Source organism: Tyto alba, unplaced genomic scaffold (assembly GCF_018691265.1).
Source record: "Tyto alba isolate M040663 unplaced genomic scaffold, T.alba_DEE_v4.0 Super-Scaffold_22, whole genome shotgun sequence".
Classification (NCBI taxonomy): Eukaryota; Metazoa; Chordata; class Aves; order Strigiformes; family Tytonidae; genus Tyto; species Tyto alba.
In genome coordinates this window covers 8,473,708-8,489,311 of record NW_024881296.1, presented here as the reverse complement: position 1 = coordinate 8,489,311, position 15,604 = coordinate 8,473,708, and the positions used below count along the sequence as shown (strand labels likewise).

The window sequence follows — 15,604 nt, the reverse complement described above, 5'->3', positions numbered from 1 at the left end:
AATGGTCCATGGTCTTCATCTATCAAATTGCTTGTCTTTACGGACAAAATAAAACTTTAATGTTTGACACTTCCAGGTAGAGATAGTCTAAACTTTCATGAGCCTTAATTTTAAAGCTCTCCTTCAATATTTAGGAAACATACTTATCCAGGGCAAACACAGTTTATTATTCTTAGTGGCTTATGTATTTCATGACCTTGTGACTTTGTGGTATAGCAAGAATAACTCAGTGCCTTGTACTTAAATTTTACTTAGAACACCTTTTTTTTTTTTTTTTTTTCTTAAAAAGGGATTCTTGTAGTCGGATTTTTATTTTCTTAGCAGATCATCATTTACTACCACAGAAGGAATTATCACTTCAGATATAATGTACACACATATGCAAAAATTAAGGTTATGTACATAACCTCAGAATCTTTAGAACAGATTTAATCCAGATGTTATAATTTAACAACAGAATTTTTAGGGCTGCTTTTCTAAATGTTTCTCATTTAAACTTTTAAATTTGCCTTTTCAGGTTGTAGAGATTAGCAGCTGTGAAGACACTCAAGCTTTAGCATTACAACTTATACTATCTTTAACAAAATACAATCAACAGCGAATACAGGAGATGGACAATTGTAATGGTTATTCTATGATTCATCGAGTGTTGATCAAACCAAAATGTATTGTTGGATTTTGCATGCTGAAGGTAGAGTGCTCTTTAAACCTGGTGTTTTGTTCAGTTTTAACACAAATTTAGAAACTTCTCAGTGATTTTAATCATACGTTTGAATCTGTCTTCACAAAGGCAGAACAGTGATTTGGAGCAAGTTTGGTCTAGGAGTGTTTTGCCTTAAACTAGAAACTCCTGGTTCATAAGGGGCAGAAAAAAAAGTGTTGAAAGACCTTGATTTTGGAGGAGGTTAGGGGGTGGGAGAAAAGCAACTTTGTTTCTCTGAGAGCAAAGATCTTCAACTAAGCTTAAACTTGTAAGCAAATAATAAAAATATTTGATTGCACTTAATATTTAAAAAAAAAAAATATACTGGTATATAAGAATGAATCCTCTTAAGTATCTCCAGTGGGGTTACTAAATTCAGTAACTATTTTCAAAGTTAACCAGGTAGATATGTCTTCCCTATCAAGAGTTTGGTATATCTTTTAAAGATTTTTTTTTTTTTGATAAATTGAATAGGACACCTGTACTGCTTTGTGCTTATGACATTGAAAAAAATTTTTCCCCCTTTTGAAGACTCTCCTTGAAGGATGTTGCAGTGATGAGATTCTCTATATAAATCAAAATGGGCAATTCGTGCTGGACACAGATTCTGCAGCAGTTATCCAAGATGTTCAGTTGTTAGAAAAGCTGTTGCTTGACTGGAAGATATGGTCTAAAGCAAAGGTAATTACTTTCATCTTGAAAAGATTTTAAGTCTAAAAGTCAATATTTTTTTAAAAAAAGTGATATTTTGAGGTCTGAAACTAATTTCTCCAGTTCGTTGTAATTACTAAAATTTTCTAAAATTAATGGTCCTTATTTTCTTTGAATAGCTGGTAGTAGCATCAAGCTGCCATTATCAATGATGCTGATAGCCTTAGTGTATTAAATTCTGTAAATGTAATATATGTAAATGACTTGTTAGTTGAATGGATTAATTTTTTTAGGGAAACTTAAGACTGAGGAAGACCTACTTCCCTCCGGAGTTAAATTGTTGAAAACAACCATCCAGTGTCAATAGAGCATAGAGTATACACTAGTTTTAGACAAGAAGTAATTTTTTTGTACCTTAATCATTAAAATACACTTAACTTTGAGCATAATTTTTCTGATAGCTTCTAGTTCTGACCTGATGATTTGCTATCATTTAGTCTTTTTCTTAGATGCAAAAATAACTTGACTTGGTTATGTTCCTAAACTTCTTGTTTGTTTTTTTTGTTGTTTTGTTTGTTTGTTTTTCCTCAGTGTGTAAGCTTGGAAATATATTTTTGAAGCCATGCTCCTGTTTTGTTTTTGTTTTTTTCAGCAAGGTGTTTGGGAATCTCTGTTAGCAGCCCTAGAAATCCTGATCAGAGCGAACCATCACCAACAGATGTTTAACATTAAGCAGCTATTGAAAGCTCAAGTGGTGCATCACTTCCTGTTAACTTGTCAGGTTCTGCAGGTATTTTTGCTCTGAAGTCCTGCTTCGTGCTTGGCAAAAACTCAGTTTTACTTGGACTAAATGCTGTAGGAAAAACTACTGCAGGAGGCTGCACATCCAGAACCCCTTCACCTTCCTCAGCTGGCATTGTTGCTGTGAACTGATACAGTTCCCTGTTAGGTGCTCTATTTCCTGCTAGACAGAAAGGGCATGAGATTTTAACTTTTTTGGTACTATTTGAAAATGTAGGCACTAGGTTACTTGCCCAATCCATACATGAGTAGGACCTGAAATTAACTGTGACCCTTTCATAAAGAGTGGAGATGTCTCTTACTAGTTCAAGTCTTCATTGCTGAAAAGTACAAATACTGTGCAAGTAGCAGAAACTGTTCTGTATCTCACCAGAGGTAATAAAGCACCTGGCCTGTAGGGCTTAATCTGAGTACTCTGTTCAAAGTTATAGATCCAGTAGTAGCTTTTTCCATGGCATGGAAATAGCTGTTCTAAAAAGGACTTTAGGGAAGTGCTTCGCTTCAGCCCTTTCATAGATGCTTCTTAAGAACATGGTTTTGAAATGGCTTCCTCCTTATAGTACATACTGGTTTGAGAAAATATGTCTTCTAATCCCTTTTTTAAACACCGTATTTTCTATCTTACACTTCTTTTTATTCTGAGTTTCTCAGTCTAAGATATGAAATGCATTTATTGTTTTTCCCTCTAATGATTTTTTTAAATGTGTCTTTTAATCATTTTCCCTGCTGTAAATTTTAATTCCCTCATTTTTGTGGTATTCCCTACTTTTGGAACTTGTTAGTGGTATAGTTAACTTTTAAAATTGTATATTAATGCAAATACCTAGATACAAAACGTTGCGTAGTATTTTCCCTGTCTTTTGCACATGAGTCCAAACACTAATGTAGACAGCTATTGCAAAAAAAAATTAATTCCTTAGTTAAAAAAAACTACTCAAATTGGCCAACAATGATTTGGCAATTTTTTGGGGGAATGATGGAATAAGCCCTTCTCTTGAAAACCTCACTTAGTTTAACCTCATATATTCTTTTCATACAGCAGTGTCAGTTAAGGTGCTTGGGTACCAAAAAAAGGTAACATTTAGAGAAGTTAGAAACAAGTTTAATCATCATGCTCACATTAAAGTGAGGTTTCCCACAAGTTTCTTGAAGTCCTGTTCTAAAATCACTGTTCGGTTGATAAATTTTTTCATGTACCCATTATCAAACTATAGAATGCTCAATCAAGCAGAAATTATAAATACAATTATCAGTGAAATCTCAAATATATATGTTTATAAAAACGGCTATTGAAGCAGAAACACAGAAGACCTGATGTGGCACTGTTCAGAAAGTTCTTAATATGTTTGAAATGTTAGTATCAGCAACTATTTTAATTTTTCTACAATTCTGTAATACAATGACAGTAAACTACACTTTCAATGGTGATTCATGTCCTAAGGCTACAGCATGTTGAGTCAGAGTAGTATAGTATGCAGACATTAATTATCTAAAAATAAATTTGTATAACATCTCCAGTATTTTGTTTGTACCTGAATTTTGAGTGTACTGGACTTGGGTAACATTGAGTAGGTACAGTAGCTCCTCCTGAAATGAAACAATTCAGGCTCTATTACTTAAGCTTTTTAATCTTGTCTGTTCTACTACTACAGCATGATGATTCTGGAAAAAAAGACTATTTCTGTCAAATTAAAAATAGAACTAACTTACAGCTGTACTGCTCTTCCTTTCTAGGAGCATAAAGAAGGGCACCTTGCATCTCTGCCTCAGGAGGTTTGCAAGTCATTTGTGAAAATAATTGAAGAAGTACTTGGATCTCCTCCAGACCTGGAATTGCTGACACTGGTCTTCAATTTCCTCTTAGCTGTTCACCCTCCCACTAATACATATGTTTGTCATAATCCTACCAACTTCTACTTTTCCCTGCACATAGGTAGATATGTCACATTTAACTAGAAATAAACAAAAAGATAAAAATCTAGTCATAAATTACTATCTAAAAAAAACCCTCTTTCACTCTTATAATATTGTTTGATTGCCATATTGTAATAACCATATATGAAAATAATTGAACTATGGAGCCTTAGTAAAGTAAAAGTAGTTTACAGTATTGAGACAAGTTATAGTTAGACTTTGCTTGGCTTACTTGGAGAGCCTTCTTCTGTCTACAGCTGTAGATAATCTCTTTGGTGGTTGTCTTTAACTTTCTTTAAAGTTTGAGGCTGCTAAATGGTATGTGTAACATTAGCTGCCTGTATGAACGCATTTGCCTGTGGGCAAATCTTAGAGAAAAACTTTTAACTTACCTGTAAATGAAGCTTCTTCAGAAATATGTGTATATGGTCCTGTCTTCATCTCTACTTATTTCCTGTTACTGAATTTCTAGAAAGATAGAAGGCCTGAGGAGTGTTTTTAGCAAATGGTCAGTTGCACGGCAAGACATTATTGGCAGGCATTGGCAGTGCATTGCATGTAAATTATGCAAAGTACCTATGTGCTTTGAGGGGTGCAGATCTAGGGCAACAACTGTCTTTAATATATCTGTACTAGATGATCGCTGGCAAAAGTAACTGATAGGAGCTTTAAAAAATATTTCTTGCTCTTTTAAAAAATGAGAAACTGGTAGATGTATAGCTCATACTTTAATAGTAGCATTGTACAACCTTAGCCATAACTTTTGTAAAAATGGAAAGCATCATCCAAGTTTGAAATGTTTTCTCCTTTTGCAGGTGCCTATGTACTTTCAGTTTTAGTATTCAGTTTTAAAGGCAGTGAAGTTGCTTTTAACTGTATCTGTCCTCTAATACTAATAGATATAAAATTCTGAGTAATAGTAGAATGCACTTTTTGAGACTTTGAGCCCTATTAGATGAACCTGTGTGAGAACAGTCACCTGTTTTTGACATGGCCGAAAGTCAATTATTCCTGCTTGTATGCCTGCAAGGACCATCTGTAAATATAATTACTTTAGAACATGATACTACTTTCAGTGTTCTAAAGCAAATATTTAAGATATATCACTAAAACAGAAAATCATTCTTAAGTGCTTTTTCTCAGATGCTTGTGAGTTGAACATTTCTCACTAGCCTCCATTGATCAGCTTGAAATGTAACCTGACTACTATGAGTCTAAATATATCAAGAATGCAAACTTAAAAAGCTTTTATATAACTTTTCCCCTTTTCTTTCTAGATGGCAAAATTTTTCAGGAGAAAGTTGAATCACTTAAATACCTGAGGAATTCTAGCAGTGGTGGGAAGTCAATAGACAGTTCTGCATTTGTGATTACAACTCCAACTGGATTTACAGCTTTAGCACTGGGAGGTAAAACAATGCTGGAAAAACAAGGACATTAAGACACAGACCTTTGGCAGATGACTAGAGTGCCTTAGGGTTACTTTCCCACAAATATTTACTACAAAGCTCCCCCTGCCCCTTGGAGCTTGATGCCTGAATGACAGAGTAAAAAGGATGGCATTGAACATGCTACCTAAACTGCTCTTCGTTCTCGAGTTGAGACATATTGCCACACTGATGGCTCAGGCAGTGAAGTGGACCAGATAGCTGAACAATTTAATTTATTAAACAGACCTGCTAGACGTGTATGAGAATGCCTGGTTAATAAGGCAGTATTGATATAGTGAGCTGTAACCAGCTATTCTATCTGTGCAAAAAGCACTAAGCTGACACTTGTCTTCATTTGTGCATAATTGTTAACATCCGTCTAAATATAGTATTAAGGTATAACTAAATACCAATAGCGCAGATAAATATACTGTTCCCACATGATAGAGGATGGGAAAATATATCTGATAAAGAACAACCTAGATACCTTGGTTGCGTAAATGAAAATTTAATAGTTTTCTAGAAACAGTCTCATTATGTAGTGTGCTAAACACGTTGAGGTCTATAAAGATAACTGCTTTAATTAGTTTTTAATTCCTCTGCTATAGATGGTGAAGTAGTGTAAAGTTATTAGTTCAAGCTGGTAAATTTTGGTTGGCAGGCTGTCACTGTGATGGTTTTTGCATCATTATTGAATTAGTTTTTTGATCATACTTTTTAGAGATTTGCATAGGCAATCAATAAATCACCTGTGAAACAAAAGCTGAAACATGATTTAAGACTTTAAGCTCATTGACAAAGAAATAAATTCTAATTAAAAATGCATAATCAAAGCAAGTTTACCAACATATACAAAATAGGAGTGGGAACTAATTTAGCTGCTATATAGTTCAGATCATGTATGACTTAGCTATATTCTGTGTATCATCAATTGAGGTCTTGTAGCTACTTTGCTTAGGAAAGGCAAATTGAGTCTTAAAGCGCCACTTCAGTTGAATCAGTGTTAGTTCAAGTGTCTTTCACAAAAAGCAGTGATATAAAGAGCAGACACAGTACTAAATTGTGTATGGAATTAGTCATTCTCCCATATGGATTATATATGAAATCTAGCTCTTCTAAACTGAGCACTTTTTTATATCAATAGTACCAAACTACTTGAAAAATGATGATTCATACGTATCAGAGGAATACTCAACATAAATTTTTGAAAATAGGTGTTTGAGTGTTATGGTTCTGAATTTGAATTTCTAAATTTAGATAAAATGGTATGTTAGCTAGGTAACTTGCTCCCTGCATTTGGGTTTGCAATTTGTTGCACTACCTGCTAATGTATGTGCAAGCTTGGCTGTAAGATTGTTACAGCTATATGGATCCTTCCTCTTGTCTGAAGGCCAGCTTGGTCTGGCTATGTTTGCACTTCTGTGTGTGTACATATATATTTGCTTTATGTACATCTCATTAAAAAAACAAAACAAAAAAACCCAACCAACCAAACAAAAAAACCCCCACCACCTCCCCCCCCTAAAAAACCCAACCAACCAAACAAACAAAAAAAACCCAAACAAACAAACAAAAAACCCCCCCAAACAAACAAAAACAAACAAGCAAAACCAAAACAACTTCTTGAGGCATCATCATTGCACTAATACTAACTGGTGCATAGTTTTCAAAATACATCTGAATGAGCAAAGTCTCTTTTTCCTAGACTAACAGAAAGCTTCTGCCACTCTGGTATATAGACTGCTTTTCTCCTACAAATATATTTTTGAAATACATTTGTAATGTGCTCTGAAAGTTTGACTGTTTGAAGTCAAAATGTGCACTTAAAAGGAAGCCCCATTGAATAAAATATGCAGTGATTTGTTATAAACATGAAGTACATGTAAAGCCTTTGTGCAAAAGGATTAGTGAATAGTATTTCAATATCCACGGAAATGTGTTTATAGATTGGACCTCCTACACAAGAGCTCCAAATAGAGCAAATTTGTTCTATTTGATCCTGTTTTGGTCAAGGAGGTTGGGCTAGACAATCTCCAGAGGTGTCTTCCATCCTCAGTGATTCTATGATTTGCTACAAGTTCCTGCTGAGAGTTCCTGTTACAAGTTCCTGTTAGTTGAGAGGATCATAATATAAATCCAGAAAATCCAGTATATATGCAAAAATTATTTAGCATTTTCTGTATCTTTCAGATTTGTGACTTGCTAAATATATGGCTGCATGATAGTTTACTCTTTCTACTTGTTTGGCCACATCTGAACTATACCAGGTGTTGAATTAATTTTGCCATATGAAATTAACTTGGATCATCACTGTGTTAAATGTATGTGGAGTGTAACACTGCAGGGAAAAACTTGTTTCTAGTGTAGAAGGAATGCTAAAGATATCCTTTTTTCTCTAGGGAACACTTCCAGTGCTGTTGTACAGCAGAAGATAAGCTCTCGGGCACCTAAAAGGCTTTGCAAAAGTTTACCAGCATCTCCTACTTTCCCACCTCAAGTTCATCAAAAAAGACTGACTGAAAGGGTGGGAAGGAGTGTTGATGACCTGCAGATTATTGGCAAGCATGACTACACTGATCTCTGGGGTAGAACTGGTTTTGTGGGAAGTTCTGAAACCATAAAGAAAGTACAAGAACATTTTATTAGCAGTTGTGAGTCTGCAAACACAGTTTGTGACTCAGAGTTAACATCTGCTGAAATGTTTGAAGATATTGCAAAAGAGTTATCTGAAAATGCGTTTGAGAGTAAAGAAGATGATGCAGACCTGAAATGCAATGAAGGTGGTGGTGCTGCAGCTGAGCTATTGCTACATCGTCCGGATAATCTGAAAGGACTGCCTTCATTTCAGAAGAGTCAGACTAATTTTGCAGGGTTGGGTTTAGCATTTTCTGTTCATGGAGGAGGATCATCAGCCATTGCTCGCTGGCCGAGCTTTGCTGACAAGAATGTACTTCCTGAAGACTGGGAGAGTCTTGCTTTTTCTTCAGCTAATGAGAATACCCAAAAACCGTCTGAAAGCCTTGATGACAGGTAAGCAGATAAACAAAATAATAAATTAACAGTAGCTTAGTATATGAGCTTTAGCTTCACAGTTCTTGGTCTTAATTACTATTCTGCAAAAATTGGAAGCCTGAAAATTAAGGTAATGTTTTCAATGGCTGTCATAAACCAATTCATTAAGCTTTTAGTCTATAGAACTTTGTTTCGATTTTTCCATTATTTACATAGCAAACTTCAGAAATCAGGAATTTTGCTATTTTTGGTAAGGGTGGGAACTTGTTATGCTAGCTTGCAAAAAATCTCAAGCAAGTAGTTCTGGTCATATTACCCTTTTTGTTATCTGCCATCCAAAAATAAGTGTTAATGAAGAGTGGTTATAGAAGTATTGGAGAAATGTTTGCCATATTTTCTCCTCCTTCTGCCCTCCAAGAGTAGCTAACAATTATGCATTTTTTTATGTTTCCTGTTGTAGACAATAAACTGTGGTGAAACATATTCCTCTGTTTTCAGATGTACAGAAGACTGTCTTGTGCTTATCTGTTGTGGATTATATGACCTCTTGCGTGGAGTTCTCCTAATCCTTCCAGATGTCATGCTAGATGATGTAATGGACAAACTTATCCAACCTGATTATCTTATAGTTCTTGTGAACCACCCATCTCCTCTCATACAACAAGGAGTCATTAAAGTAGGCCTATATAAAATGTTTTCAGCTAAAAAGTTGTGAACTAGCATAGTTAACATGTTGGAAACAGTTTGTCAGTATTTTTTGTTTTGCTTTCTTCAGTTTTCCAGGTTTACTTCTGAGTTTTAAGATATTTCCACTCTCACAGGTTTAAAAAAAAACAAAAAAACAAAACAAAACAAAACAAAAAAAACAAAAAACAAAAACAAACAAAAACAAACAAACAAACAAAAACAACAAAAAAACCCAAAACAAAAACCCACAAAGCAACAAAACACCACAAACATAGAATCTTTGAATGGATAAATAGTCAGTTATCTAAGCCAGCTGCCCTAGGAACATATGACAGCATTACCGATGTAAATAGGAGTGACAGAGCAAAAAGTTGGTGACTGTCTCTTCAACGTTAAGCACATGATGCACTATGTGAAATTAATGTGCAAGAGAAGTTAGGGCTTCTGATGCGGTTGAGTTTCAGTTATTCCGGGGAGTCATCCACACATTTGTGTCCTGAACATGGATTTGAGGCTTCAAAATTTTTTCAGAGTTTTTTGTGGTTTGACAAGGATAGTGGATGATAACTTTATGTAGATGAAAAACTTTGAGTAGATTTGTATTTTAATTTGAAGAATAAGATTATATGGCTTTATTAACAAACTGATCCCCAAAATCATGCATGCACTTGTATACACACCAAAGTTCAGTATTTTAAGTATAAAAAGTTTCAATCTATTTATGTATGCATTCTGTAACTGTTACGTGTGTGATTTCATCTCCCTCAGATGGCTCAAAACCTGAGTCTTCAGACTAAAAGGATAGTCAGCTGTCAGTTGTCACAAAGGCAATGTAGATTGCAGTTACAATAGTGCAATAAGTGTTTTTAATCTGGAACTTCAAAAATGTTTGTTTTGAATTGTTCAAATTGCAGACAAGAACTTAACTTTCCAGGGAGTTATATTAAATGCTTAAATATGCATTTATTTTTAGTTGTTGGATGCATATTTCAACAGAGCAAGGAGGGAGCAGAAGGAGAAATTCTTAAAGAACCGTGGCTTCTCCTTGCTAGCCAACCAGCTGTACCTTCACCAGGGGACTCAGGAAGTTGTAGAGTGCTTTCTGGAAATGCTCTTTGGCCGCTCTGTTGGCTTGGATGAAGAGTAAGTAATGCTTTGCTTTTGTATCCTGTAACTTAATATTTGAGCTACAAGCAGTGCACTTTGGAGGCAAGGATGTGATAGCTTTCAAATTTCTGTTCGCTTCCTAGCAGTCAACAACCATAAAAAAGTTCCTTCAAAACTGTTTTGAAATGTTTTGCTTGTAGCTTTAACTTTCAAATATATTAAAATTCCTATGACTATTGTATGGCCCTTAAGCTTTTTGTAAGCAGCTTCATCTGATGTGTGCTGTCAGCTGAGATCTTCTAAACCTTCAGCCCTTCTGAGGGCCTCAAAGGCCTTTGCACTTCAAAAGTCCCGTAATCAGTTTAACTCTTCCCTATTCTTTCTGATACTACATGAAATTCTGAGCTATATCTGTAGAAGTTTTAAGTAGTAGTCGCCAGACTTCTGCTGCTGGATTTTGGTACGTGATTAAGGAAAAAGCTTGATGCCACAGCTGTTTCCTTGGCTTCGCCCTGAGTTTAAATCCCTATTTCTTTTAGGGAAAATCCCACAGATACACTATTTCCTTGAACCAAAGAGCCACCTCATTGACAGGAAATATTATCTTTAAGCAGACAATTGTCTAGGTAAACTATATTTTGTATAATTAGTCCCACTGCTTAATGATTGTACAGGAAGAACATGCATCTAAGTGTAGTCATCAGTACAAAAATCTTGCAAAAAGCTCCTTTGCTGCCACTGCAGGATTTGTAGTCAAATTCTGGCTGTTGGCTTGATCTTCACCCCCCAAGAAAATATTCTTCTAACTGCAGGATTTAAACCTGGCTGCTTAGGTAGCCCCAAAGCAGAAAACTTATTTCCTCAAGATTGATTATAGGGCTGGAAAGGTAATTGCAATGTCTCAGAATGTTAGGATTGTGTATAGTAGTTGTGTGATGGGGCTGATAACCTTAGAATAGTAATCCAGTTTCCTAATGCGCAAGTAATACAAGGTCTAAAGCAATGTTCTGAATTCTACAATGGCAGTAAGTCAGAAGTTGCCAGACTCAAACTTCAGCAGTAATGGATACAGGGTATCAAATCTGTTGTTAGTCGGTGTATTGTTATATTGCTGCCAAGCTGTATCTGATTTCTTTATAAAGTCTGTGCCAGTTGTAATACTTACTACTGGAAAGATGATGTGTCATTTTTCTACCCTGATTAAAAAACCCCTCTGTTTTCATGAAATCTATGTTGTAGAGAGCTGGTAGTTAGCTGAAGCTTCAGATATACTTTTTAGGTACTTAATTTCCTTGTGGCTCTTTGAAATGTTTATTTTGCTCTTATTTCCCTTAGACAGGCATTGTTACTGAAGTGAAATGTAGAAAATTGCCATCTACCTCTCTGCCAAAACACTGGCATAGACTGGTAATCCAGTTGCATATACCAGGTTGCTATTTTAAGGATGTCACTTATATTTATGTTAATAGATTTGATCTGGAAGATGTCAAGAATGTTGGACTCTTTCAAAAATGGTGTGTCATTCCTGTTCTGGGTCTTATAGAGAACTCTCTGTATGATAATGTTCTGCTGCATAACTGCTTCTGTCTCCTGCTGCAAATCATAAATTCCTGCTCAAAAGTTGCAGACCTGCTGCTTGATAATGGTTTGCTCTACGTGTTGTGTAATACACTGGCTGCTCTCAACGGGCTGGAAACAAAGTGAGTATTGTATTAGTTGCTATTAAATAATCCAGGCACAACCTTAAGTCTAGAAAAAATTACTGTTTTGTGTTTATTCTGCTTTCTAAAACTGTCAGAAAGCATGTACAAAATAACACTGTTTTTGAGGTTTTCAGCTTTAATTATACCTGTAAGTGAAAGCTAATGTTTAGATACTCAGTTCAAACAATGGAATATAAAATGCTCTTTCCACACCTTAAACTATCAAGTAAAATGACATTTTAAAATACAAGTTTGTCTCACTGTGTGCAGTTTGGATGCCTTTCCTAATAACTCACCTGGACAGTAAGAAAAAAGCCCAGGAGATGGTAGCATTCTGCTGTGTCTAGCCAACGTCAAAACTGCAGGAAAAGTCTTTACTATGCTGCTTGTAACTTTAATATTTGAGATTTTGAGTAATTTAAATGACTTCATCAATTACAAACATTCTGTACAACGAAGGAAGGAGAGATGAGGTTTTGTTAATTTATTTAATTAGTTGGTATCCTGAAGAAATAGACAGTTTTCTTTTTTACCCCAGTATAATTTCAGTTCAGCATGCTTACAAAATGAGATTATCGTGATTTTTTTTTTTTTGAGAAATACAGGATTTCAGACTTGTTCTTTAACTTAGCAATATGATAATAATACATCACTGTTTTCCAATAATTCTTTGTTGCAATCTTAATGTTAGAATGTCTCAAAGATTTGCAGGCATCCAATCGGCCCAAGTTAACACTAAAGAGATGTCTGATGACCATTTTCTAGCCTTCAGCAGTAACACTTTTATATGAAGTACAATGTAATCTTAGGTACGGTTGGTAGCAGTAGCAAGGGGAATCGTAATGGGTCTTGTTATGGGTTACCATCTACTAGAATTGTCATGTTTCTGGTAACTACAACTTTGTTTGCAGCATTCCCTTGAATGACTACAAGTTACTTGCATGCGATATACAACAGCTGCTGGTAGCAGTTGCAATTCATGCCTGCAGCTCCTCAGGTTCTCAATATTTTCGTGTTATTGAAGATCTCATTGTGCTGCTGGGTCATCTTCAAAATAGTAAAAATGCAAGGATGCAAAGTAAGTTATCTGCTTATTTTTGGGGTCATGGGACTGGAGAAGTAAATCCCTTCCCCACTGCTTTTTGTTTAAATTAATATTCCTGCTGAGGGAGAAGGGGGAGTTTGCTGGTGATGGATCTTCTTTCTCTGAGTGGTTCTCATAGTAGTTTTCCTCAGGAGCCTGCCTGGTGATAAAGAATTGTGTACTGCTAATCTGAACTAACAGCGACTCTAAAAGTTCACTAAGTGTATTTAAATGGAAATGTTCTATACAGTTTTATTTAGCCTATTTCAGAATAATCAAATTCAATGGATTTTCCATGAGAACTCACTTGTGTACTGTCTTGACATCTGTGGAATTGAGAGTTGTACAGTTCTTGACACATGTTGTGTTTTTTTGTTTTGTTTTGTGTTTGTTTTTTTTCTTTTTTTTACTTTTTACAAACATTTGGTAAAAATTGTTGAAGCTGTATGAAGAATGTCATGTGTCCTTTGTATGTTTTTCTCTGTAGATATGGCAGTTGTTCTGCAGTTAAGAGTTCTTCAAGCAGCTATTGAATTAATAAGAACTACAGCAAACCAGGATGCTCAGGAGCAGGCCAGTTCAGTCCCATCACCATCTGCACCACATCGTGCAATGTTTCAAAAGCGTAAAGGCATTGCTGGTGAGTAGCAACAGCGCAGTGTTCTTCTACTTTTCTCCTGTATGTATTGCTTTCAAACTGTAACTTCAGTGATACGACAAATGTGTCCTGTTGCTTTGTGTTTTCTGTGGATTGACTTTATATATTTTACTTTAATTTTTTTAGAATAGTACAGCCTGTACCCACTTTCAACTTGTGGAGTTTTTGTATTAGGAGGGAGTGGGGTACAAAAATGACACCTCAGTTATCTTATTCTCACTGCAGTGTCTAAAGCCAAATAGTACCTTCTTTTGGGATTCTTTTCAATTCACAAGTTGCTTAGTAAAAATGTTTCTGAAGTAATTCATTAGTGGTTTTAATAGCCAACTTCACAGCAAGAAAATACCAAAATAAAGTTAGTGCTTGTAACTTTAACACAGCTGTGATGTGGGGATTGCGTTGCTGCACAGTTTTTAATTAGTGATCATCCTGAAGTAAATACCTGGCACTCTAAATTTATAGTTGGGAATGCAAGATTCCTAGATTCCACTGTGGTTGTGATTGTAAAACATTTGTGCAGTTCTAGCTTTATCAGTAATACTTTCTCTATATTTGACAGCTTGTGAATCATTCTGTAGAGGTTTGAGTCTTCTGGCTGGAAATTAATTTTGTATATCTCTCATAGAAATAAAGCTGCATTTCAGACTTTGTAGAAGATATAGTTTAAAAGCCTGATGTGTATTTGAGTTGTTTTTTTTTTTTAAAAAACAAAACAAACCACTAGTATTCCCTGTTTACTGTGGGAATGTTTCTCTTGATATGGTCAGCTTTTGAGGCTCTCCTCCATCAGCCTAGTAAATATAGTGAAAATATTTTTATATTTGTGAATCTGGTAAGGCACCCAAGAAAGTTATTCCTCAAAGCAGCAAGTACAATCAAGGCCCACCAGTTCACTTCAAGAATTTTAAGAGATATTATTTTAAGTTAGAGATACTACTTCTGTCAAAATTAGTTGCAATGGGCATGGTACAAAATGTGTTTGTTTACAAGCTGTTAATATAACTGAGTCCTCATTTGTGCTGATAAAGCTACTTTCCAACAGCCAATTTTTTGTTGTATCATTACTTTTTAATCCTTTATCCTAATTATACAGTAAAAACGGGAATAAAAGTAACTTTTTTAGAATCTGCTTTATGCAAAAACCCTTGTACAATAAATCTGATCTTGAGACTAACTCATTTCATAGTATCACTTCCTGTATTTTATATGCTTATTTTTAAATAGAAAAGCCTGTAAAACAAAGAGACAAACACCCAAATGAAACACATGTTCCCTTCAGTATTAATGCATTTCAAATGTTTTGTTTCCTTAAATGATGTGAACTCCCTGGTTGAAAGCAGTTGCTGAGTGATTAATCTTTTGTGCGTTTTAGTAGGATGCTATTAATACCTCTCTACTTACAGGCTCCAGAAAGTTTTCACCTGCTCAGTCTGATGCTCTGCTGATGAAAATGCGCTCCCTAGCAAGCGAGGAATTCAACATGATGATGCAGCGCAGAATGAGCCAAGAAAATCCTATCCAAGCCACTGAGACTGAGTTTGTACAAAGGTTACAGAGGCTGACTGTTCTAGCTGTTAACAGGCTCATTTATTTAGGTAGGATTTATTTTTGCTCGTTTCTGTTTTGACAAAGCCAATGTAGGGCTACATGAAAAATGGATTTTTGCTTTTGCAGTGAAGTATTTGAGAGGAAAGTAATACTACTGGCACTAGTTTCAATGGATTTAACCATAAAACATCATTCTCCTGGTGATCTGTGTCTCAGTATTATGTAACTGACAATCTGGATACAGTTTTTATCTGAATGAATTGAACAAGTTATTTTAATTCAACATTAGTCCATTCATGTGTTAAC

General features: G+C 35.3%; 1 protein-coding gene across 4 annotated transcripts in view; it reads left to right on the top strand.

The window, feature by feature from the left end:
• Positions 1 to 15,604, top strand: part of LYST (lysosomal trafficking regulator) — a 94,760-nt gene that overhangs the window by 54,602 nt on the left and 24,554 nt on the right. For all 4 annotated transcript variants that reach the window (XM_033008896.2, XM_042795814.1, XM_042795815.1 and 1 more), the window contains 12 exons: positions 518 to 691; positions 1,235 to 1,384; positions 2,007 to 2,144; positions 3,890 to 4,088; positions 5,347 to 5,478; positions 7,899 to 8,529; positions 9,010 to 9,187; positions 10,172 to 10,341; positions 11,775 to 12,005; positions 12,920 to 13,086; positions 13,580 to 13,732; positions 15,154 to 15,345. In XM_033008896.2, the coding sequence (XP_032864787.2) occupies positions 518 to 691; positions 1,235 to 1,384; positions 2,007 to 2,144; positions 3,890 to 4,088; positions 5,347 to 5,478; positions 7,899 to 8,529; positions 9,010 to 9,187; positions 10,172 to 10,341; positions 11,775 to 12,005; positions 12,920 to 13,086; positions 13,580 to 13,732; positions 15,154 to 15,345 (2,515 nt within the window). The remainder of the gene's footprint in view (positions 1 to 517; positions 692 to 1,234; positions 1,385 to 2,006; positions 2,145 to 3,889; positions 4,089 to 5,346; positions 5,479 to 7,898; positions 8,530 to 9,009; positions 9,188 to 10,171; positions 10,342 to 11,774; positions 12,006 to 12,919; positions 13,087 to 13,579; positions 13,733 to 15,153; positions 15,346 to 15,604) is intronic.